The sequence below is a fragment of the Gasterosteus aculeatus genome, chromosome 1 (assembly GCF_964276395.1).
Source record: "Gasterosteus aculeatus chromosome 1, fGasAcu3.hap1.1, whole genome shotgun sequence".
Classification (NCBI taxonomy): domain Eukaryota; kingdom Metazoa; phylum Chordata; class Actinopteri; order Perciformes; family Gasterosteidae; genus Gasterosteus; species Gasterosteus aculeatus.
In genome coordinates, this window is record NC_135688.1 from 23,624,356 (window position 1) to 23,649,676 (window position 25,321).

At 43.4% G+C, this 25,321-nt stretch overlaps 1 protein-coding gene across 35 annotated transcripts in view; it reads right to left on the reverse strand.

Annotated features, from left to right (window-relative positions):
- Positions 1-25,321, reverse strand: part of dmd (dystrophin) — a 196,625-nt gene that overhangs the window by 85,599 nt on the left and 85,705 nt on the right. For 29 of the 35 annotated variants that reach the window (XM_078096010.1, XM_078096388.1, XM_040172778.2 and 26 more), the window contains exons 9-21: positions 22,664-22,860; positions 18,417-18,545; positions 15,384-15,479; positions 14,751-14,849; positions 14,315-14,496; positions 13,252-13,402; positions 11,202-11,321; positions 6,935-7,036; positions 5,237-5,344; positions 4,902-5,081; positions 2,783-2,955; positions 2,648-2,683; positions 2,026-2,149 (exon numbers count right to left, since the gene is read on the reverse strand). In XM_078096010.1, the coding sequence (XP_077952136.1) occupies positions 2,026-2,149; positions 2,648-2,683; positions 2,783-2,955; positions 4,902-5,081; positions 5,237-5,344; positions 6,935-7,036; positions 11,202-11,321; positions 13,252-13,402; positions 14,315-14,496; positions 14,751-14,849; positions 15,384-15,479; positions 18,417-18,545; positions 22,664-22,860 (1,697 nt within the window). The remainder of the gene's footprint in view (positions 1-2,025; positions 2,150-2,647; positions 2,684-2,782; positions 2,956-4,901; positions 5,082-5,236; positions 5,345-6,934; positions 7,037-11,201; positions 11,322-13,251; positions 13,403-14,314; positions 14,497-14,750; positions 14,850-15,383; positions 15,480-18,416; positions 18,546-22,663; positions 22,861-25,321) is intronic. The other 6 variants (XM_040172772.2, XM_040172679.2, XM_078096542.1 and 3 more) reach the window with 3 other exon arrangements.

A 25,321-nucleotide genomic window follows, 5' to 3' on the forward strand; every position in this document is an offset into this window, starting at 1 on the left:
CCACTGAGTAAGAGCTCCTGTGGCTTTTTAATCAACCTCTGACGTTTCTACCGCCGCGACATTCGAGGGGACCCGAGTGCGGCCGAGCATTTTGTGGGCACGACGACAGTGAGGTTGGGCGCTGATTATTTAAAGGCGTATTCGCCATGTTAGATGAGGAAATCAGTATCCAGGCAATCGTCGTCAAACAATTTGGGGACAGCGGTTATCTATTAATTTTCCAGTAGGTTGAAGTTACCAACAGCTCACAGCGAAGGGTCACATGGCAAAGAAGTCATGGCACAGTGATTTCATTCTCATCATTTCATATTTTTTGAGTTGTCTGATTTGCTTCTGTTTCCACTATTTATGCTAAGCTAAGGTAGTTCTAGAATTCAGTAGTGTGCGGACATGAGACGGTCTGTCTCATGTTCATCAGCTGTTCCTTTGCAGAGGTTTGGGGTGTGGGGTATAGTGCCATCTAGTGGTGAGGCTGGAGATGGCCACCGACTGAATACCCCTCAGCTCAAGGGTATCTACATAAGGGAACTACAGTGGCAAGAAAGACTAGTATTGGGTTTTCTTTTCAAAGCTCCTCTAGAAACACAGCGGACTCGATATAGATATGAATGGGTCAATTATTTGTAGTTTCAACTGATACGCTCAAACATATAAAATATCGTCGTGGCGCAGGGGGTAGAGCGTGTGCGCTGGGAAGTGTCCCTGAGCAAGACACCTAACCCCTAATTTTTCCCTGGTCCAAAATGTAAAAAAGCCATGGGTTTAAAGTGTGATGTAGGTCGCTTTGGATAAAAGCGTCAGCTATGTGACCTGTAATGTAATAATAAAACACATCATTATGAAAATGAAATGTAGATTACAAATATCCTCTCCAGTAGGGAGAGCCAACATCTTCCCCAACAGGGGAATAAAAAAAACATCCTCCATAATTATTTTGGTTCCTAAAGTGGCTTCCTGGAAGAATTTAAACGCAGGACAAAATATGAGCTGCAGCAGAGAACCCAAGAGGCCACTGAGGTCAGAGGAGATTGAAGAATTTGCCTCCCTTATTAAAATCCACCAGTTTGCATCTCTTACCAAAGTGCAGGGATCATTTGTAATGCTGCTTTTAGATTTAGCTTTCAAACAAGGTTTATGGGGATTGCAGGGGATTGTTGAACTGATGTAGTATGAATGATGGGTGTATTATGGTGTATTAAGAATGACTAACAGTTTGCGTTGTGCCTAATCTACAGCTTTAATTGTTTTTCATTTTATAAGACAGCGCTTGGTGAGCCATTTGGATGCTTTATCCATAGAAGCGCTTCTAATTCAGTGTGAATGAATTCATATGAGGGAGTATTTATACGTTTTGTCCTTTAATTTAAAGTTGAAACAAATGTTGTTGTTTTTTAAGAACAAGCACTAATTCAGAATGCATAACATGGGGAATGGGTTATTATGGTGTTTGGATTTAATGTCTATAAGTTATGGCTCTTAATTCTTACCAAATGTCATTACGCTTTATTTAGTTAATTAAAAAGCTTGTCCAACCAATAGTGTTAATAGGTTGTATTCCAACATCTAAATAGAAAAGCAGCCGCTCGCAGTGATGTGGCAACAATGAACAATCAGCAAATAGACCAGTCACTATGCTAAGCTCACTCAGATATGAGAGCGATATCGATCTTCTCTTCTTGCTCTTATGCAAGAAAGCAAGTGTTCTGTCAGAACTACAAAATCATTCCTTCGAGTCACATGGGAAGACATTGCTGAGATGTTGGTAAAACATTTTATATTATATATACTAGGGGGTTAGCTTTTTGGACTGAATTACTAAGCCGACTGAGATGGAAACTGGTTATCGCAGCGTGTCTCAGCAGATACAGCCACACAGGCCTCTTCAAGCTCCTTCCTCTCACCTTATCTGCCATTTAATGCTTATTCCCAAACGTAAGAGCCAAATCCGAGCCCTAAACTAGGCTTTTAGAGAAAGTGAGGACAGATCAAAATGTCCCGCCTCACACACACACACGGCGTATTCACCTGCACTTTGTCCCGCAGCTCCTGAATGCTGCCGTCCTTGCGTGACACAGAGAACTCGGGGCTCTGCAGGATGGCCTCGCCGCGGGTCATGTAGCTGTGGACCTCTGTGAAGTCCACGTCAAACCTGAGGACACACACGATCGCACGCATGCACGCACAATTGGCAATTTGAAATGCAATGCTGATATCGTTCTTTTGCTTTTGGTCAAGCAGCAATCAAACAAAACTAAAAAGTTACATAGATAAAAGAAAGTGAAAGCGAATGAAAAAAGAAAGAAATCCACCTCGTTTGATTGGATGATTCACTCCAATCAAACTGGAGAACTTGGATGGATCATATCAATAGATTATTATCCTTATTATTATACTTATAATGGAATTGGTTTCACTTTAAGTATCTTTATACAGTCAAATAGAAATACCCATGCAAAGTACCAATTCCTCAGAGCTGTATTTGTAAGTACAGCACTTGTTGAATTGGTACCCTCAAGAGTGAATACTTGTGATGATTCCACCACTGCATGTGTTTTCTTGGGTCAATGCGCTCTACGAGTATCAAGAGGACTTTCATTTCCTACTTCACTACCATCACTGGTTCCATCACACACTCATCATCACCTACCTGCTGAGATAAGACAGCAGAAAGGGGTGCATGGAACTGAACATTTCACACAAGTTACAAGATTTAATAAAACCGTGTAATGATGAATCACAAAGATGTGGCCCTGAGGGTTGCAAAGCGCGCGCGCCCCCCCACCTTTTCCGGAGCTCAGAATCCACCACGACTTGTCTCTTCTTCTGTGGGGGCGGGGACTCCCTGGTCTGCCGCACCGCAGCCGGCACCTTCTCCCTGGATACCACCTTGGTAACGGTCGCCGTGACGGAGTGGGTCAGCTCGGACTGTTGGACCGTGCTGGCGGCCGATGAGAGCTGAATGTACGCGACAACAACAACTGTTTGACAGAGCGCACACAACAGCACGCGGCGTCGGTTTACAACAATCCGTCAAAATAAAACTGATCCCAGATCGACATACGCAGTCACTCAGTCACACACACACACACACACACACACACACACACACTAAGAGTTCAAGCATCCTTGAGGCAATGAGTCAAGGATCAGTTATATCAATCACACATTATCACCAAAAAAGATTACAAGATGTGAGGGGTTGTGTGTGTGTGTGTGTGTGTGTGTGTGTGCAGACTGTTCCAGCAGGCAGGAGCTTTACAGTTAAGCTGCAAGTGCAACTACTAGGGCAGCTTTACTACTGTGGAAGCACACGTGCGTGTGTGTGTGTGTGTGTGTGTGTGCGTGTGTCTCTGCGTGAACGCAGTTGAAGTGGGGAAGACTGCGTGTGCCGGCAGAGGTCAATCTGCTAATCATCCAAATAATTATAATAGACAAGTGATTGCATACGTGAGAGAGAGACAGAGAGATGGAGTAAGCCACTTTTATGATTATTACCGCTCATGCATGAGTTTATGTATATTCCTCTACTCCTCGGCTCATACGGTCTTGATTTACAATATTTCCTCACAATTTTAACACAACACAACACAACAATATATTTAAAACACGTCGAAACAGATATCGTGTTCATAAATCTCTTTAACATCTCTCAGGCCTCCAAATGAGCCTCTCAAAGCATAAAAAAGATTTGAGAGATATGTCGATTATATTAGGAGAGGATGCTGATATTAGGTGAGCATTACTAGAGTGCTCCCTGAGAACAAGCACCTCAGGAATAAAAGTAATTCCAATTATCAATTTGCCAGCGTTACGTTCTCCGAAGGGCTCCAAGAAAGAAAAGCTACCTTGCGGCTACCTTACAATCTTTACTAAATTCCTCCAGCGCAGAGACTTAAAGACCAAGAGGGCGTTCTGGAGTAATGGAAGGACGCGAGACACTGAACATTTCCAGAGGTGATAAACATATCGCACACCCCAGGGCGATGCGGGTGAACAAAAAAATCGGACTACCCTCCCCGCTGGTCTGTACTGCGGCTTTCCTCTGCGAATGTGAGCTTGGTGCATCTTTTATGACAGAGAACGTCTGCAGGGCAACAAAATGAGTGAGACTCATTTTAAGAAGAAAGCTCGTCAGTATGGCTTACGACTGCCTTGGTCTTCTATGATATGAGTCACTTTAACATCATTTCGACTTTTATGCAAGCAGGTATTCTTTTTTTATTAGATTTGCAAAATTGCGCCATTTCTTATGGTCCAATTTTGAACTTTCAGGTGGTGCTTGACATCTCGTGTGACAAATGCTTCCACTGGGAAAAGCTAACTGAATTGTAGCTTGAAATTAAATCAAGAGTATTCTATCAAAGCACTTTATTCTACATGCCTCCTTTAATGTAATAAACGTTTTTTCACTAAGCAGATCCTGTGAGAAAAATGAAAATCTTGCCCTCCTCGGGACAACTGGGAAGCCATGGATGACTCGGCAGTCACATGACATGAATGGGGAATAGAGAAACCTATCTAGACAGTTAACTCTGTATGGCTAGTGGAGACAATATATATATATATATATATGAATTACAATAAACGCTTTTTTTTCATGATTCATAGCATCATACATGTATGATTTGGAATATCTCTTTCACCTTGTGTACACATAATTAGTAACAAGGGTCATTTTTAAGTCGATTTAACAGCAGACAGGACCACAAGTCAGTGCTGCTCAGGAGGAAACGGTAGGTGAAGAGGAAAAAACACAAGACCTTCCGTCTGGTTCGAGTATTGACTAAAGCCTTGCGGGAAACCCACCAACGCTCTGGACTCACTCATCCTGCATCATACAACCGGCTGTGACACGGCGCACACAGGTGGTGAAACCTGACAGAAGGTGTGAGGCGGCGTACCTGGAAGCTGCTGGTCTCCAGACTCTGGATCAGTCGGTCCCAGCGCTGGGCGAAGCTGTCCAGCCGCGCCTCCAGTTTGCTGGCCACCTCTTTGTTCTTGACGCTGGATAGCAGGTCCTGACTCATGGAGCACAGCTTGTCCATGGCGGGACGCTTGGCCTCCAGATCCGCTTTCACCGCCTGGTGGACCACACACACACACACACACACACACACACACACACACACACACACACACACATGCAAACGTCAAAGAAGAGGGACTCACATTAACGTTTCTGTTCCTCCTTTTTGCCCAATGAAAGCGAGAGCAGATGAGCCACATGGAGACTGACAGCTAGACGGCGGAGGCAGGTCACCATCTCGGCCTGGTCCTTCAGGTTGGAAGTCTTGATGGAGCGAACCAGCTCCTCCTTCTGAGTCAGCCACGAGTCAAATAGACACTGCAGGGGGAGGAGAGGAGTGTGAAAAATAATCCACTCTCTGTCCTTAATTATGGGGCTTATAAGTTAACAAAGCAGAACTTAAGAGCTCTTTATTTCTGGAAGGAGGAGGAGACAGGAGACAGGAGACGAGGAGGACAAAGAAGCACAGAGGAAAGAAAGACGTTAGGACAGAGAAGGAAGGAGACAGGAGACAAGGAGGATGAAGAAGCATGAGGAACGGAAGATGTTAGAAGAAGGGAGACTAATAACTACTAACTATTTACTAGTATTTGACCCAAAGATGAAATATGAGTGACTTTGATGCTTTTTCCTGATCTTTGGGAATAATTAATCTAATTAAATTGTGTTGGTATGAATGTCTCAAAGCGATTGCAGCCAATTATATCTTTTATATTATAATCAATTATAAAACAGTGGAGAGTTCACTTCATGATGCATACGTACGTACACACAGTATTCAAATGGACTTAGATAATACATAAATATATGCACCATCACTTTTCATCTGTAAATCTTCAGTTTAACAAAAACTGAATCATCCACAATTTATTATGGTGTTATTGACCAAATATATCAGGAGAAATTCTTGAAATATTCCTCTTTGGTTTTAATCAAGGAATATTCATATAATAAGGAAAACCAACAAGTGTTAATTTCCCTTTAAGTACACCATTAAAATATCATTTTTGTAAAATAAAGCATAAACAAAGGGTGGCCGAGACCCTGGAGGCCATGACACCCATCTGATATTGGGATTTTGAATAAGACTGATTAGTGAATCATAGAGCACGAGCAGATTGGATATTGTAACACATTTAATCTCTTTTAAAAAGTCTGCCGTGGCCAAAAATAAAATGGCCAACTAATGTTTTAGCTGATGAGCATAACATAATGACATGCTGATGATCTCCAGCTGTGCTGTTGGTTTGATACCAGTGAATAAGACGACTGGTGACACATATCACATGTTTCCTACTAGTATTGAAAAACCATCTGGATTATGATTATTACATATCGGGATAAGGACAAATGCATGTTAGCGCTTATCTGAATTTATGTCTACTTAATTCTCTGTGAGACGACAAGAAAATAAAAGTACATATACCGATATATCACACACATACAGACACATATATATACACACACACAGGTTGTATAGTCATTTTTGAAGTATTCATTTATGTCCCAAAGCATCACCATAATACTGAAATAAATAGTTTTGTGTTCATACTATAGTTGATAGCAGGTGTAAACAAGGTCAAAGATTAACAGAACAGATTTGACGTCTTGTTTTTTCGGGTGATTGTAGCGCCAATGATGTGTTTCAGCTCCAGTACGACGCTTCGTCTGAGTGGTGTGTACTGAAGTTACAGACTACTTCTTTCCTTCCTTTGTCACCATCCTTTCGAGAACACGTCTGCCTCAGCTTCAAATTGTCCCTGAAAGCCGGCGGAATGTGGGAGCAGACACGATCCTGATGATCTAATCTCATTACACATGCAGGAAATACTGCTGTGATCGTGCCTCAGCATCTCTCTCTCTCTCTATCTCTCTCTCTCTCTCACACACTAACACACACACTCCTACCTGTTCATTAGTGAAGTGCTGCCATTTCAGTAAAATGTCCTGAAGCAGAATCCAGCGTTCTTCTGTCCACCTACAAATGGCTGCCCAGCGGTCACCTAGCACCTGCACACACAGACACACACATATATATTCATATTTCTGTTGATGTTTACGTTCGCTCAAAATGCCCCTTTGAATTATTTAGCGTGACAGACTGAGACATTTTCATCGTGCGGCTTCAAAAACCAACTGATTCACATCTTCACTTGCCAGGTGCATTTTATTTATTTTTATGGCTCCCAAAAATGACGTTTGATTCTCGTTCCGTTCTCGGCTGATCGGGATCGCAGAAGGACGTACTTGTCTCTTCAGTGTGTGGATGACAGAAACAATGTTGATCAAGTGCTTTGTGATCAAAATACAAGATGGGTGGCTGCAATTTTAGATCATTCTTTATTACGATACATTTAAAGATGTGGGTTTTTTTTAACTTGTGAATTCAATTTATTTATTTATTAATTTAAATATCTCTCTATATATACGCTTTAGTTTTGCCACTAACATTTTATCTAGAACTCGTTAACAAAGAACTCAGTTAATTTTACGTCCTGTTTTATTTTGTACTCGCTTGACCACGCGTCCTAGGTTTGCGTTATTTCCTGCCATTGTTCCAAATGTGACCAATTAGCTCATCAAACTTCTCAGTGCGCCCCTGCACTCCCCAGGCTGTCCCCTGCCCATCAGCCACATTGTCTCAGTTCTTAGAACATCCTCTCGCTCTGGCGTTTTTTTGGGGTTATCTTTTGGATTGTGAAGATAATTCCAACAAATTCTTTTAGATTTAGAACCAACATTAACAGACATAAGTATACAGATGTTTTTCAAAGTAAAACACTGGGAATAGACTTTTCTGCAGCACAAATAAAATTCACAACCACATTGTTTCAAAAGTGAATAATCCACCAAAACTAAGAATCATTAACTTTTTGGTGTTTATGTCCCCAGAGGGCCACCGTAGCTCGCCAACACACGCATGTGCAAAGCTGTGGCCTCGTAGCCTCCATCGGACCCCCGTTGCCTCTGAAGCGGAGGAGCTCATTGGCAGTCGGCTGTTAGCAGAGTAAAAGTGGAAGGAGCCTTCTTCCGTTTTAACAGGCGTAGACGAGAAGCCAAAACAATGAATAAAGGGAGAGACAAGCGAACAGAGAGAGAGTCCCACCAGGTTCATCTGAAGACGAATGGCCAGCAATTAATCAAGTGTCAGCTCCACAGTGAGGAGGAACCAGGTAAGGCCACATTTACATTCAGACACTCTGCTCTCTCTTCTATTGGTCTCTCTCATCTTATCTTTAGTATTCAGACACAAACCTCCAGCACTTCAGAAATAGATTGAATTGTAGTATTTTTATTGATTTTGAGTCTGTTTATTGAAACAGATCAATACGACCGAAGGAATTTAAGAGGCTCACAGCAGCAATGTGTATTTCATCTACTGGTGCAAATTTAGTTTTTTTACCTTGTGGCTTCTTACTTAAGTCTCAAATTTTCACCGGATCGGCTTTTGGCTCCGAGCCACTTCCGTTTTATATTCAAATCTCTTCAACTCTTTCTCTCCCCAAGGAAGCGCTTCAGAACTGATTATAAATGTTTCTTTATTTCCTTTTTTGTGTCGCAAGCAACGACCAAATCTATCTGGGGCCGCTCCCTCGTAATTACTCCAAATATAATGAACTGCCATATCGCCCTCTTTTCTTCTTGTCTAAATTTTCCCACTAATTGACAACTTTCTTCCTGATTGCAAAGAAGTTTGAACCACTTCGGTCCAATCAATGACTTGTTCTCCCTCAGGTCCACAGGTGCTGAGGAATGAAGCTCCATCACCAAGACAATCCCTGTAGGCCTCAAGCTCGAAGCTTTCATCATTTCGATTTTAGATTTCTACCATTCTCAAAACAGTAGTGGACAGAATTACTTTCTCATAAACATTTCTTGGAAATTATAACCCAACAGACCCCTTTCCGGTGATCGCTAACAACAAGGAGTGTCAATTTGGGCCAATTGATTTTCTGACGCTCTTGGAAGGCATATTCTGAAATAAGGGAAGGCGGTACGGTAACATCCACAACCGGCTCCTAACTGAAGCCTGAATCCAACAATTATTTCCCCCTCACTGTGGAGCTGTCACTTGATTAATTGCCCAAAAAACAGCTGGGATCTTTTTTCCCCCAACTAAAGCAAAGTCGGAGACTGAAGCCGCGGCTCATCAGCAAGCTGCTTCAGTTGCACGGCTGCACTCTGTTTCTTCTTGCGCCAACATCTCTGGCCGATCAATGTCAGAGGGAGAAGCCTCCAGGAACCCGAAACCCAGGACCAAGTCGGCAGAGGTGTCAAGTAACGAAGTACAAATACTTTTTTGGGTATCTATACTTTACTGGAGTATTTATTTTTCAGACGACTTTTTACTTCTACTCCTTACATTTTCACGCAAATATCTTTTTTCTTTTTACTTTTTAAAAACAGCCTTGTTACTTCCGGCTTGTTGCAGTTCAAAAACACAAAGACAAAAAACCTGTCTAGATAAATGGTGCTATCCGGACAGAGTGCATTTGATTGTGTTTGGATGAGAAGTATAAACATTTCGCATCCAGACACCCGGTTGGTTTTCTCCGCGATGCGCCGGCAGATCGGAGCGACACCGGGTGGGAAAAGTGGTCTTTGGAAAGTTGGTATTTAGCGACATGGACCCTCCTCCTCTTCCTCACGCAGATTCCATGTAACGTTAAATGAGTATCTTCATGACCGTGGGTTTGTCCTAAATGTTTTATTGAGAGTCTGGCACAACAAAGCGACTTGCAAGTAGCGTATTAAATAAAGTGATGTGTGTCTTAATGTGGCTTGAGAAATGAACGCACGGGGATTCTGTATTTGCTCATGAAGCCTGAACATACGGGTTATTTGGCCAATGTTTTGATAACCGACCGCTGCCAGTTCAGAGTTTCCATCATTATAAACAGGGGCGCGCCCCCCCCCCATGACGTAGTACACTGCAGTCTACCTAATCAATGCGAACAACCTGTGTGTGACTCGTGTCACTGAAAATGGGTTGTGGTTTAATCTGTTTAAGTTAGAGACATTTGTTGTTTTGTTGTTGTGTCTCTGAATGTCGCCATGTTTCCACCATCCCAACGGCAGGTCACTGTCAAGGTGTGGTTCACTTCCTGTCTTATTTTGTAGTTTCCTGCCACTCGTGTCCCCGGGTAACTTCACTTCCTGCCTTGTCCTGTCATCCCATGTGATCGTCTAATCGTTTCCACCTATGTCCAATCACCTGCACCTCCCTAGTGTATTTAAGCCGTGTGTCTCTTACGTCACTTGTCGCGTCATTGTCTATCGTCCTGGATGTTCGTAGTTCCTGCCTGCTGTTTTTCCCCCTGGTTCCTGTGTCTTTGCCCCTTGGCCTTTTGCGTTTTGCCGTTATGAGTATTAAAGTCTTCTTTTGTTACTCAACTCTGCATTTGAGTCCTGCCTTCTCCCCACATCCCTGACAGTCACGTGATCTGCAGGCACCTTCTGATCACATTGTAACGGACGGACGTCTTGTGTGAGCGAGGTTACGCATTAAGAGTTTGTCCTTAATGGAATTTCTTACATTACTTTTATACTTTAACTAGTTTTGAAACCAGTACTTTTAAACTTTTACTTAAGTAAAAAGCTTGAGTCGATACTTCAACTTCTACAGGAGTCTTTTTAAACCCTAGTATCTGTACTTCTACTTCAGTAATGAATGTGAATACTTTTGACACCTCTGCAGTCGGGGACGCCAGGAATGACAGCGGTCAACATGGGAGCCGCCAGCTGCACTTAAGAGCGTGAGAGAGAATCAGAATGCGGCCGGCGCAGTTCCATTTCATCCTTACTGACCGCCAGAGCAGAGGCAGTGCTTAACAGTGGATAATCTTCTGTCTTTGTACCAACAAAGTCACCTGTGACCTTGGATGACCCCCCCGTCGTCTATAAGTTCTGTTGTCATCGTGAGATCAGTCCTACGAAATCCAGGATTCATAGGACCGTAGTTACATACGTAACGTTTGTTTTGAATGGACCGCAGCGATGGGAGTCCACAAGGGGAATGAGGGGGCCGTACATCGGACGCTAAGATGAGCGCTGAGAATCAGCCGCAAAAAAGAACGAAATTGGCAAAAAGATTAAAAAAAATCAACCCACAAGGTATTTGTCTTCCCACCAAGTCTCTGTGTTACCGAGCACAGCCCTCCGGTGGAGGGTTTACCTGTAGCTTGGTCTCCAAAGCGGCCGTGGCACTGTCTCCGCTGGTCTCGTCCACCACCACCACCATGTGGGTCAGAGAGTTCACCCTGACCTGCTCCTGCTCCAGGTCCTCCTGCAGCAGCTGTGAGAGGAGGGAAGAGACGTTGTGTGGTCGGGGTGACATTAGGACAAATGTACACTGTTATACAATCTCTTTCTGGTATCTGGTCTGTACTTTACATCTGCAAAGCTTCCATTTCCTCCAAAAAAAACGAACGCAGCAGTCAAAATGGAATTTGAGGGTGCAGAAGGGACATTGGGGGCAGAAACAACAGACGAAAAAATAGTAGCAGTGTGCTGTGTTTGTTTCTGCAACAATCCTTTGGTTTCAGCAGCGCCTGGTGTTTGGTGTCTGTTCATGGGGGTAACTTAACCTTTCAGAGCCCATTCTTTCCCCACTCTGGAAATGTGGTGAGATTTGCTTTGGAGATTTGTATTATTTTTCAGAGCCTTGTTTGGACTTATGATTGAACGTTTGCTCCCATTTGATAGTGATGATATCAATAGACATTTTATGACACATGTTGACAATGTTACAATATACATAATAATGGCATATCGTCATGAAATGAAGTGAAATATACTCATATACAGTTTATCTATCTTGCCGTACTTAAATGTACACTATTTTGGAAATTCTCTTCTTAACTGGAAAAAAGAAAATGTAGATGTAGTTATTGTTCATCCATCAGAACCACGACGGCGTTTGCGTAAAAATAGGTGGTATTTCCATGCTGAATAGCGGAACTGTCTTTCTGGAGACAAGCCACAGAGATAAGCCCTGCCCCCTTTCCGTCGAGAATAAAGCATATGCGATTGAAGCGAATTAACTACAAAAGACCAGGACCAGGTTTCTGTGTGCCTACGGTCCACATGAGAGCGCCGGGCCCTCAAAAGGCCGTGTGCTGTTATGCATCCTGGTGCAGCGTGTGGTGTGTGTTGAAGCTGTTGCCAACTCGGCGACTCTCTTGCTGAATCTGGTGACTTTCCAAATCCGCTCGGCGACTTGACAGAAGCAGTGAGCAAAAATTTGCCTGGTGTCATTGGAGCCTTTGCTTGAGTTATGTCTCTGATGTGAAAGAGGGTATCGTTCTAAAGTTACTGGGCCTACGGGTGCTGCCGTGAGCCCCTCCGTCCGTCTCCCAGAGAGCAGAGATGACACCTATACAAATAAACCATGTATGGGCAAAACCTCCGCTTATCCTGCCCGGCTTAGCAGAGCGGCATGTAAACGTTTTTTAAGTGATTAAAAAATTAATTGATTCATGTGAAAAAATAAATAAAAGTAAATAAGCAAAATCAAGAAAGTTCATCTGGATTTCTTAACATGATTAGTTTATTTTTAGTCTTTCCTCCTACGGCGTCTAATGCCATTATGCAAATTAGGTGATGACGTCATTCAGCGCGTTCTAGCGACTTTAAGTGCAGCCAATAGGTACTTTCCTTACTGAGAAGTTGCTATCGCTGGCTGAGCGCCTTGCTTCTTTGAAGGCAATTGAGCAGAAAAGCACTTGAAGTCCTTGGCATTTCTTCCACCGCCCGATGCCAAAGCTAAGTGGTTTGCTTCAAGCTTGCATTCAGCAAGCAAAAAGACATATATGACAAATGTGTGGCCTCAACTACTTTATTACAGTTCAGTTAGCGTCCTTTTTAGCCTGTGTTGGTAGAAGAGGAATGCAGAAGCTAAGGATGGGGGATTCGATGGTTGCCTAGTAACAATTGTTGCTGTGTGATCGGACACTTTCCATTGGGTTTAATGTTCTCAGCGATGCTTTTTTCCTCCGAGGTCAAACATTTACTTCTGCTATGTTTGCATCAACAACCTAAAGCTCTCACATTTGTGTGGAGAAATGTTCTTGACTTTGCTATCCTCACAAAGGCTGAATGGATTTCTTCCATTCCGACTGCTTTTGTAACGTCAAACCCCCTGCAATCTTTTCCTTATGAAAAGGGAAATCTTTACAGACTCAGAAGCTCTATAACTAAAGGTGGGTGGGGCCTGGCAAACAGACCTTATGCTCCTCCACTTGGTGCTTGACATCCTCCAGGTCAGGACCCAGCGGTTGGGCCCCCATCCTCTTAATCCGTGCCTCGGTCAAATCCAGCCAGTCCGTGAGGTGCTTTAACTGCTGGTGCTGCAGGTCCATCAGGACCTCGTGGAGTCTGTGGGGGTGAGACACAGTTCATTGAGCTGTCAATCACATGTGTGTCAAAAGAAGTCTAGCTCCGGAGCAGTTCAGAGGGGCAGACGGGGGTCTGGTTCAAACGCGCTGATGCCCCAAGTCGCGATTGCCGCCGAGCTAATTGGGAGAAATAGAAAAGGCCACTAATCCTTTTCTTAGATCCCCCCTTGCTGTATTCCTTTAAGTGGTATTTGGGAGTGCAGGCCTCGTCTGCACAGCTTTGTGGTTGAATCAACAATATTATCAAAGACCGAAGCTGAAGAGTTGATTAAACTTGGCTTGGTGTCAGTTATCATTGGATTCTGCATAATTAGAAAGGCCGCTGCTCTTTGTATCCATGAATGCTGGCTACTGTGGGGATTCCCATTGTGTGAACAGAGATGGAAATCCATTCATAACCCTGAATTAAGATTGAAAAAAGCATGTGGAACCATTGGTGTGTGCGTGTGTGTTTGAACGTGTACCAACATTTCTCAGTAGGGGGAAATGCGTTCTGTTCTGATTCCCCCAAAGTGTTGTTCTTTCCAAACTCTTTGTTAAATAACTTTGTCTCTTTCACGTCAACATTTATTTGGAAAGCTATTGCTCTTTAGATTGTGCTGACACTCTCAATCTAATACGAGTTGAAGGCCAACATTTGAGCTAAATGATAACTCTAGCTCAGCAAGATGCGCACAATGACAAAAAAAAATGCTGATCTTTGTCAGATGTACAGTTTACTATGTTTTTACGCTATCTTGGTTCAGCATATCAAAAGAACAAACCGCCCTGGAGACAAAGTAAAGCTAAGGGTGAAGGAAATGCCATTAGTTTTGCAGGTGTTTGGTACAACAACTTGGTACAACTCAAAGAAGACCACATGAGTTACATTTAATCCAGAGTACTTATCTACCTGCTCTGTCTCTCCATGCTTGCAACTCTCAGGTGCTCCCACCGGGCGTTGAGGAGGTTCATCTGCTCCCTGACTTCCGAGTCCTCGTCTTCACTCAGGTTCCCCTCGGCCAGTAGGGCGGCGCCGGCCCGGAGCACCCGCCCCACATTGCCTTGGTGGGTGGTCAGCTCCACCATGTACCCCTGGTAATAGACGGGGCAAAACAGTAAAGCTTACGAGCAAGAAAGCTTTCAAAACAGGTTTTCTAAAGAAAGCTTAAAAAAATGTGGCAATTCATATTGTGTGCGAGCCACACGATCAATAGTGCTATCTCCACAGATCTTGAGGGTCTTAGGGTTGTAGGAACATGGGTTTTTATATGTGGTATAAAACCAGGCAAAAAGGATGTTCTGAGAGTCAAACTAATGGTAAGGACTAATGCTGCTGTGGTTCTTACCTCGTGAGTGTGAAACTGCTCCTTCACCTCCTCCACATTGTCAGAGATGGAAGGCTGGCCCTGGAGCCCATCTTCAGCAGACAACAGCCATGTCAACACCTACAGATGTCAATCAACATAACGTACTTAAAGGATAATTCTGGATTTCTTATTGTCGACAAATCACGAAGAAGCCAAAGCAATACTTTCCGACTCTGCTTTCAGCCACAAGCTCATTGTTTCTTATCGAAGATGCAAAGGACCACGCAAACGTATAGCTTCATTTTTTTAAAGAATGGACAGTTTTGTCTTTGCCGAACTTGACCCAAACAGGAAGAAATGAAATGCATTTGTGGGGGACTATTATCAGTGGCGGATTAACCCTCGATTGGTGTTCTAGTGAGTATGTGGGGCAGATGAAGTCAAAATAAACTAGCAACTGTGTTCACGGCTGTGAGGGACCACGCTGCACAGAGCCACAGTATGGCCCAATGATGTGTTTCCAAAAGCTCCTGGACATAAGATGCTGCCCTACAGCACATAGGAAAAAGATCTGATGGCAACCAGAAAGATATAACATATCACCTGACTGGTCATTGAACAGAAGAGTAATACAAGATCAGAAACATTTGCGTCACCACAATAGTGGCGTACCTCCTCCAGTGCGGCCTGGTAGTTCTCCAGGCTGGTGGAGCCCGGGGGAAGAGGACTCAGGCCTCGCTGCAGCTCCTCCTGGCCGGGACTCAGGAACTACAGAGGGGAGGAAAGGGTGGCAGGTAACGGGGACATTCGTGAAGCGGGATGTGAGGAGAGGGAAAGCAATGGAGGGTGTTAGGGTAAGAGGGAAAGTATGAGTTGAAAATAAAGAATGAAGGAAGGGGAAGACAAGATGAGGAGAGACGAGAAGAGGCCTGTTAGTGTGCCGACAGGCAGCTGTGGCCTTTATCCAACCTCAACTGTCGCTCTCTCTCTCTCTGTTCCCACAGCTCTCTCTGTGTGCTGCGCTACTGATCTGGACACTAACAATCCCTTCTTATCTGGGCTCCTCCTCCTCTCGCTCTGTTCACCTCCCCGGTAATAAGGGCCGACCCGAGGCCCTTCCACGGCACTGGTTACCGCTCCGGCCTCACCTCCTCATGTCTGCTCCTGCTACTCAGAAATGACTCTCTTGTGGAATGATCAAGGGCGGAATGCGTTTTGGTCTAAAACAAGCACAGCGGGTGTGCTCGGATGAAGCTTAGTCCAACAAATTATTGTCTCTTGCTTCTCGCTCCTTTTTCCAGGTGCCAGCAGTTAAGGCACTTGGAAAAAGGAGCAGGAGCCCCCTGCTCATCGGTGCATGACATATTTGGGGGCCATATTTAATTGCGCGTTGGCGGTTTTACAAGAGCATCTGAACCTTTTTGAAATGTAAAAAGTAATAGCAGATTGGATGAATGATTTTTTTCAACAAACTGCACAATAGAAGGTTGCTGCTTTACAATGTTTTGTATCGAAGCCTCTCCAACCTCCCTTTGAGTGATTTGGTGGTACAATCACATGGAGAACGTCGGAAGATATACTGTACTATCTGCTAAATTATGGAGATTTGCTTTTGATGAGACAAACTTGAATCTCATCAGGCCAAAGAAATTGCATTCATATGTAATTTCTTCTTCATATTGTTGTCAGACACTTTCAACTGAGTCATTTTACAAAACAACTACTTTTAGTGAACGTACGCTGCAGCTTTCCCCCCCTCAACACTGGTCCAATTAAAAGTAAAAAAATGTCTCCCACATTAGTGACTTGGATGACTAATACATTGTTAAAATGGCATCACATGGCCAAATGCAATACATTTCAAAAACTGAATTGTTGAAATATAATGTGGTTGAAAAAATATCCAAATCGACATCGCCCATAGTTTCATATTTAGTCTTCGAATTTGACTACAAAAAAGTATATATACACACACACACACACACACACACACACACACAGTATATGTGTTTGTTTTCACTCGACACAGCTCCGCGCGTGTGTACAGTGCATCCGGAAAGTATTCACAGCACTTCACTTTTTCCACATTGTGTTATGTTACAGCCTTATTCCAAAATGGATTAAATTCCTTATTTTCCTCAACATTCCACACACAACCCACCCATAATGACAACGTTAAAACTGTTTTTTGCAAATTTTTGCAAATCTGTTAAAAATAAAGAGCAAAAACATAACATGTACATAAGTATTCACAGCCTTTGCCATGACACTCAAACTGTAGCTCAGGTGCATCCTGTTTCCACTGATCATCCTTGAGATGTTTCTACAACTTGATTGGCGTCCACCTGTGCTAAATTCAGTTGATTGGACATGATTGAGAAAGGCACACACCTGTATCACAAGGTGTCACAGTTGACAGTGCACAAACATCAGAGCATAAACCAAGCCATGAAGTCCAAAGAATTATCTGTAGACCTCCGAGACAGAATCGTATCGAGGCACAGATCTGGCGAAGGGTACAGAAAGATTTCTGCAGCATTGAAAGTCCCAATGAGCACAGTGGCCTCCATCATCCGGAAATGGAAGAAGTTTGGAACCACCAGGACTCTTCCTAGAATTGGCCGCCCAGCCAGACTGAGCGATCGGGGGAGAAGGGCCTCAGGGAGGTGACCAGGAACCCGATGGTCACTCTGACAGAGCTCCAGCGTTGTTCTACGAAGAGAGAAGAACCTTCCAGAAGGACAACCATCTCTGCAGCACTCCACAAATCAGCCCTGTTTGGTAGAGTGGCCAGACGGAAGACACTCCTCAGTAAAAAGCACATGACTCTCAGACCATGAGAAACAAAATTCTCTGGTCTGATGAAACAAAGATTGAACTCTTTGGCCTGAATGCCAAGCGTCATGTCTGGAGGAAACCAGGCACTGCTCATCACCTGGCCAATACCATCCCTACAGTGAAGCATGGTGGTGGCAGCATCATGCTGTGGGGATGTTTTTCAGCGGGAGGAACTGGGAGACTAGTCAGGATTGAGGGAAAGATGAATGCAGCAATGTACAGAGACATCCTCGATGAAAACATGCTCCAAAGCGCTCTGGACCTCAGACTGGGGCGACGGTTCATCTTCCAACAGGACAACGACCCGAAACACACAGCCAAGATAACAAAGGAGTGGCTTCGGCACAACTCGGTGAATGTCCTTGAGTGGCCCAGCCAGAGCCCTGACTTGAACCCGATTGAACATCTCTGGAGAGATCTGAAAATGGCTGTGCACCGATGCTCCCCATCCAACCTGATGGAACTTGAGAGGTTCTGCAAAGAAGAATGGGAGAAACTGCCCAGAAATAGGTATGCCACGCTTGTGGAATCATACCCAAGAGGACTTGAGGCTGTAGTTGCTGCCAAAGGTGCTTCAACAAAGTATTGAGCAAAGGCTGTAAATACTTATGTACATGTTATGTTTTCGTTCTTTATTTTTAACAGATTAGCAAAAAACAAAATGTGGAAAAAGTGAAGCGCTGTGAATACTTTCCGTGTGTGTGTGTGTGTGTGTGTGTGTGTGTATAAAAAAAAATAAGACTTGATACAACAAACTTTCTCTCAGCGATGGCGCAGGAAAACCAAGTGCAGACATAAAACAACGAGCACAGCCCAAACAGACGTGTGGACATTAGGCGTGCAGGGTTAGCGCTGTGAGACACGGACCTGATCAGTAACACGCCTCCTCTTTTGCTCGGGCGACTGGACATACGCAGCCTGGGTGTAGGCATAGCTTTTATAGCGAGGCTGAGGAGAGGGGCTCCGCACTCGGCCCTGAGCCACACTCACTGTGATCTGAGAGAGAGAGAGGCGGAGAGATGGAACAGGTTCGGGAGAGGGAGATGGGGAAACAAAAAAAAGAAAACAGACGGAGGGTTGCAAAACAGAGCAGACAAGAAAACAAGGAAAAAGGCCAAAATGTGCAGAGGAAGAAGAGGATGAAGCAAGAAGTGAATTGGCAGAGTGGAAACAGGGAGCGAGTGATGATGAGGAAAGATGAGAAGCAGAAAACGGGAGAAAAAAAACAATGGAACATGAATCATCACACATAAGCTCTGTCTCCATCCAAATGTCAAGCTAATTTGAGGTGAACTTTCAAAGCATGAATAACAAATAAAATACAGATTTTGTGCGTTTCCATCACGAGTGTGTCAAAAAACACATTTACAAGAAAAATGGAAAGTCTCTGTCTACATTGGATAAGTTATTTACTTACAGGTCAGCAGAGCTGTAATGGACTGTTTTTAGACTAAAGCTGTTAAGTCAAAAACTAACAATTACTTAAAAGAGGCTATTTAGTCTAAGGAAGAAAAACACCACATTATAGCTTATATGAAGGAAAAGTTGAGTTTAAAATCCAAAAAACACCAAGTATTACTCAAATATACTGTGTAATGGCTGATGTAGTCAAACAGCAGATCGAATCCTCTTTCCAAATATTGCATTATGATTAATTATTTAACCATACATAATACTTAATAAATAATACGCAAATTGTAATTGCAAAAAGTAGCGTGGAATGGAAAAAACTCACAAATAGTTGATAATAATAATAATAACCGCCGATGGTGGTTTTGTAAACGTAAGGTCACCTGTAATCTGATTAGGAAATTAACTTTTCTAACTGTAATACTATTTGGGTGGATTCGATGAATGCAGACATGATGGGAGGGCAGAGGGGGGGACAGAGAGAGGACAGATGTCATGCCGAAGATGGACAACAGACAGTTGTGCACAGTCAAAGCTCGTGTTTTTGAGCAGCCATTTGCTCCAAAAGCGTTCTGCCAAGACTCTGGCATCAAGATGCCTCACACACGATGCTCCCAAACTAGCAGCTCTGGCTAGCAAACTGGTGCAAACTGATCAGTTATTGGTCAGCAAATATAAAAAGTCGTCTTTTTTGTTACTGGCAGAAACAACCTTATTACAAGGTGAGAGAAAATATATGATCTGGGTATTAAGTATCTAACAGCGGTTGTAGTTTCAAATAAATGTTTGGGTGTCGGTTAACTTTCGGCAGCTTCCCCTCTTTTATGCAAATCTGTATTTACCAGTCATGAGACTTATCCGAGTTTCCACGAAAAAAGGCAGAGACAAGTTGAACCATTCTATTCAATTTGAAATTCAGAGCCTCCGCTTGCCTGTCATTGCGCCATAAAAAATGGGGAAACAAAAGCACGCAGACGCTGAGATCACAACACACATGGAGGGAGAGGCACTTTAACATTTAGCACCCTTAATTAGCAGGTGGAACAAAGACAATGGTATTGGCACACAAGTCATTCTAAAAGTTGGCATTTCATTAAAACAATGTTTTTTCTTCCCCTGCTATATCAGACAAGTAGCACAATGTTTATACGCGTGACATACGAAGGGAAGTCCAGCTATTGCTGTGGGCTTCAAAGATAATCAGTCATTTTCCGGGCACCTTTACAGGACTCTGACTTTATTTCCTGCAGAGAGACTGTGTCTGCCCCACGGCCACTTGGATTCAACCACAAGTAAACAAAAAGAGTCGTTCAAAATAACCACACAAAAGCCACTAGCGCAATGAAATCTGAGAATGAAAGGCAGACGCTGTCGTGTAAAGCTGTTCTATTAAACGGTTTGGTCTCAGATAATCATATTGATTGATTGATTGATTGTATCTTTCTGACACCTGGCTGTCACAATGACTTCTGTCAGCCTAAATGAATCCGCTCCTCCGAGTCACACTGATGCTATTCACCTTTGTATGCATGTTTTGCATCCCTGCTCCTGTTTCGACCCTCGCCGCCTTCCCTCCTTTCACTCTTTGAACAACCCGCCCCTTGATTTAAACCTGTTCAAGCAGAGAGCCCGTTTCCAATAAAGCCCACTTTGTTTAGTTTTAAGCAACATTGTGCCACGGGAAGCTCTCCTCCTCCCCGGGTACCAGGTGGTGGTAGCAGTGCGGCGTTGATGTAAGGAGGTGGTGACAGCGGCGCTCTGATGACGGATGAGGGAAGAGGCAGATAATAGCTGCTGTCAGTAACTCTTTTTTTCCTTCCCTCCCGTCTTTGCTCCACATCTCTCGTTTTTATTGCCACCTGACTTGTTTCCTGGCACTCCAAATTTGTCTACTGCATGTCATTTCAGTCCCCTCCCCTGCCCCCGCACCTCACTTTCCCCATCTCCATCCCTCGCTGCACATCCTTGTGAATTTCACCTACCCAACTTTCGTCTCAATGATGATTCCCAGTAGGAAAAGTCCGGCAGTTTTTCTCTATTCTGAACTGAGAGCTGATGAAAACGGAGTTAAGAGGAGGGGAATAATATTACCAGTCTTAACTTAAGAAGGTCTAAAAAGGTCAGCGCAGGTGGATCTAATTTGGGACTTTTTCCTTTTACAGGCGGTCAATTTCAGTTCCAACAAAATCTCACAAATTTCAGACTGACTGAGTCCCGCAGCATCTCATTCATTCACATCGCTCATGACGTCCACCTTAATTGTCCGGTTTCAAAATCTCGCATTGCCTGAAAACGCTAATTTGTGGGATTTCCTGGCCTCATTTCGGCGATCGCCACCGAGCTAAAAACTGAAATGTCAACTAACGGTCGCGCAAAAACTAACTTGTTACTTTGAGTGCGCAGTGATATGGAATGCTGGGATAATGTGAACAGCAACACTCAACCAATCAGAACGCAGGATTTCATCTACCCGTACTATAATATAATTTATAATTCATAATACTCAGCGGGCTGGATCAAAACGCCCAACGGGCCGTGGTTTGCCCACCTTTGGGCTATAGCCTACCAACACGTCATCATAAATGCTTCATATTAAATAATGTTCATTTAATGAACATCACATGAATGCCGTCTTTCCGTTTTCACAGAAAGTTATTATTTTCTGTGAATTTTCCTTCTGAAGCCTGCAAAACATTCGGCTTGTTACAAGTTCAAACTAAACGTCTCCTGTGAGAGAGAATTAAGACTTAATTTGGCAACAATAGTGTTCAGTTAGGAATAAATCAGCCTTCATGCTTCTTTCATCCCACTCGTTTCCCTCCAGATAGGGCGCACACAAACATTTGAGGAAGTTGCACGTTGGCGGGACAGCGGAGGGAATATTGACTTATTTTGCAACGTGGTGCGATAACGCATGTAAAAACTGTCGTCCTTTAGTTGTGTGATATGTAATATAATAGTATTATAAGGTATTTGTGAGGCTTTTTGTGAAAGCAAGTTTGTGACACCAAGCGAGTCTCCATGGCTGAGCAGAAGACGAAAACCATCAGATGAAAGGCTCATGGTGATCGATCATGGCTTCTTACTACCATACAGTAACAGGTTAACAGAGATCACCAGAGCGAAGAGGGGGCTCTCACTATTCAATTAGTTCCCATGATGACTGGGTGGGGAAACGACAATGGCAACAAGATGCCTCGATGACACTAGCTAGGCATCATTATTTTTGGTAACCTTCCTTCCTTAACTGTTCTTGTTTTGTTGGTATGATTGTTGCTGTGAAGTTTTTGTCTTTCCTTTTTTAAATAAAAGTCACTTTGGCACTCTCATCGCTATTATATTGGTATGACATCTGAAACGAGCTCTTAAGACATTATTAAGACATTAGCCCTGACTTGAAGTCTGCAACTATTAATTTCCAATAGACCACAAAGAAAAAAAAACACTTCACAAGGCATTATGGGATTTAAGGTGACGTGGGGTTTGAAATGTTTTCTAACAACATTTCATACAACAGAAGTTTATGAAATGAGGTTATAGACACAGGCCCACCACCAAAGGCAGATTTAGTCCACCAAAAACCTAAAATAACTACATACAGTTAGGCAACAAAAACAGATAGTTTTAGAAAAACTGTCAAAAAACAGAAGGTAATCTTCTAATTGGTCGCGCTGTTTTCAACGGGAACAGCGTGTGTGTCTAACCTGCTGGGAGAAGCGCTGCTGGGTCTGAATCTGGTAGTGCTCCTCGGTCGTCACCCGAGCAACGCTGGAAGCGGACACCCGTGGCAACGTCTCGACCTCTTTGATGGCTTCCATGGAAACGCTTTGGGGCAGTACCTGGAAAAGTGACGTCACGTACATGATGACGCTCTTCTTGTCAGGGTGAGGCACCGCCACATCTGAAGAGCAGGAAGTAAAAGACAAATTAAGTCAAAGTTGAGGTAACGAACTGAAGTTGCAATCGAACAGTAAAGAATACAAAAAAAAAAACATCCTACAACTTAAATACCTTTATACCTTATACCTTATGAATTGTATTCACAAAAGTCAATACAAAATAGAATTTGTTTCTCCATGATTTTGAAAAAAGACTTTGAGTTGTGCAATTTGGAAGAAAATTATGATCCTTCCGAATATCCCAAAATAATTTCATATAAATTGTACAGGATAGAATTTTCAAAATAAATCATTTATATATAATTACAAAAAATACATACATCTCTGAATCAAAGGAACATGAGTGCAGATTAGACAAACTTTTGACGAATCTAACCTTACTAGGTTGCTAGTTGCGGTGAAACTTATTCTCACTGAGGTTACCATGGATGGAACCCAGAAGGACAGACTGGACTACTAACCTTCAATTTGGCACTTTATTATTGCATTTGCCATGTATTTTGAATGTATATTTATGAATTGGGAATGCACATTTGTGCTTACAGTAATACCCAGCGGCGAAGCTGGTAGAGACGCATCACGGCGCACAAGAAGGCGAGGCCGAGGAGGCCCGGGAGCAGAAAGGTGGGAGAGAAGAGGAGGGACATGTAGAGAAAGAGACGCAAGCTAATGAGCTGCCTTTGGTGGCGGATGTGTTGACAGAGTGACGCGCGCAGCGTGGCCGGCTCACCGCTGTGGAGATAAATGAGCGGGAGAAAGGAGGGCGACCGCGTGGGGAGACGGCCGAGTGCAAAAGGAACCAAGAGATGTCCGCGTGTCCCATCAGACAGTCATAATTCTGGCAGCAGAATACTGATTCACCCCGTCATTGTTTGTCTGAGGAAGACTAACGGCTCTGTAAATAACGTGGATCTCGCCAGGATATCTGCACGGTTATGATGTCACAACTACACAATGTACGGAACATTTCAGTTTATTTCCTGTTGCAGTGGAAGTGAACCTTTGACTTAGAACTCCTTGGTACCAACCTGCAAGCCTAAAGATAAATATTATTAATATTAGTTTGTTCGTCTTTAAACTTTTCCTTAGCGTGACCATGATGTGGTTAAGTGGTTTTGTCTCGTTATACATCTTACACCTAACAAAAATAGGAATCAGTGCAATATGCTTTTATGCTATTTATTCACAGCTTTGGTGATAATCCGCTTTTCATAAAAAGACATGCCCTCAAGTGATTTAACTGAAGAAAAGGAATATAACAAATCCCCACTAAGGAACCTGGTGCAATTTATGTCCACACCAGAATATTCATTAAAAAGTGTTTTGAGCATTAATGCACAGCGCGCCCCCCCCCTCCCACACCCCACTCCTGCTCAGAACTGCTTGTTTGCTGTGGGATCGCTGGAGATCCTGTCTGCTGTGTCATTCCGGGGATTAAGCGAGCGCTTCGAGGGATTACATCGTTCCCCCGCCACGCCGGCTCAGAGGCGGAGGGATCAAAGAGGAACACCCCTCCCGCTGAAACTGCCGTTGCATGGAGCCCTATTTGTTTCAATAGGTGATGGAACTATGTGTCCATGGCGCACCCATTAGAGGGGAAGCAGCTGGATCTTCCCAGAGGAACCCGAACAGACTACTAGAGCCAAGTTTTACACAAGGTGTTTCCTTATAGTTACCAGATGGATTTACTTGTTATAGAACTTATCTCATTAAAATCTTTTTAGGCGGCGCAAGTACTGATTCAGGCTCATCTCCCGCCTGGACTACTGCAACTCTCTACTTGCAGGTCTCCCTGCTACTGCCATTCGACCTCTGCAGCTCATCCAGAATGCAGCAGCTCGACTGGTCTTTGACCTTCCTAATTTCTCCCACACTACTCCACCCCTCCGCTCTCTTCACTGGCTACCGGTGGCTGCCCGCATCCAGTTCAAAACATTGGTGCTCACGTACCATGCTGTGAATGGATCAGGTCCTGCTTACATCCTGACACACATTCTCCGCTCTGCATCTGCAAAACTGCTTGTTCCTCCCTCACGGAGAGCAAAACAATCAAGTAGATCACGACTCTTTGCTGTCCTTGCTCCTAAATGGTGAAACAAGCTCTCTGTTGACACCGGGACCGGAGAGAGCCTTCACTCTTTTCTATAGCAAGTTGTAAATTGGCTTATTTAGTGAAATTGCACTCTCTTGTTCTTCTGGGTTTGTAACCTTATGGGTGAAATGCACTTAGTTGATTTGGATAAAAGCGTCAGCTAAATGACATGTAATGTATCAAATACTAAATACTAAGGATCCACCTTTTTATTAATACGTTCTTTTCTGTCTTATCTACCACATCTGTCAAAATAGTAAAGGTCTTGTTTTAATCCTTTCATATATACAATATAAGAACACATTTAAATAAAACACAACTTGCACCATCCAACTTTATTAATATCTAGTTATTGTGTTTCTAAGCAATAT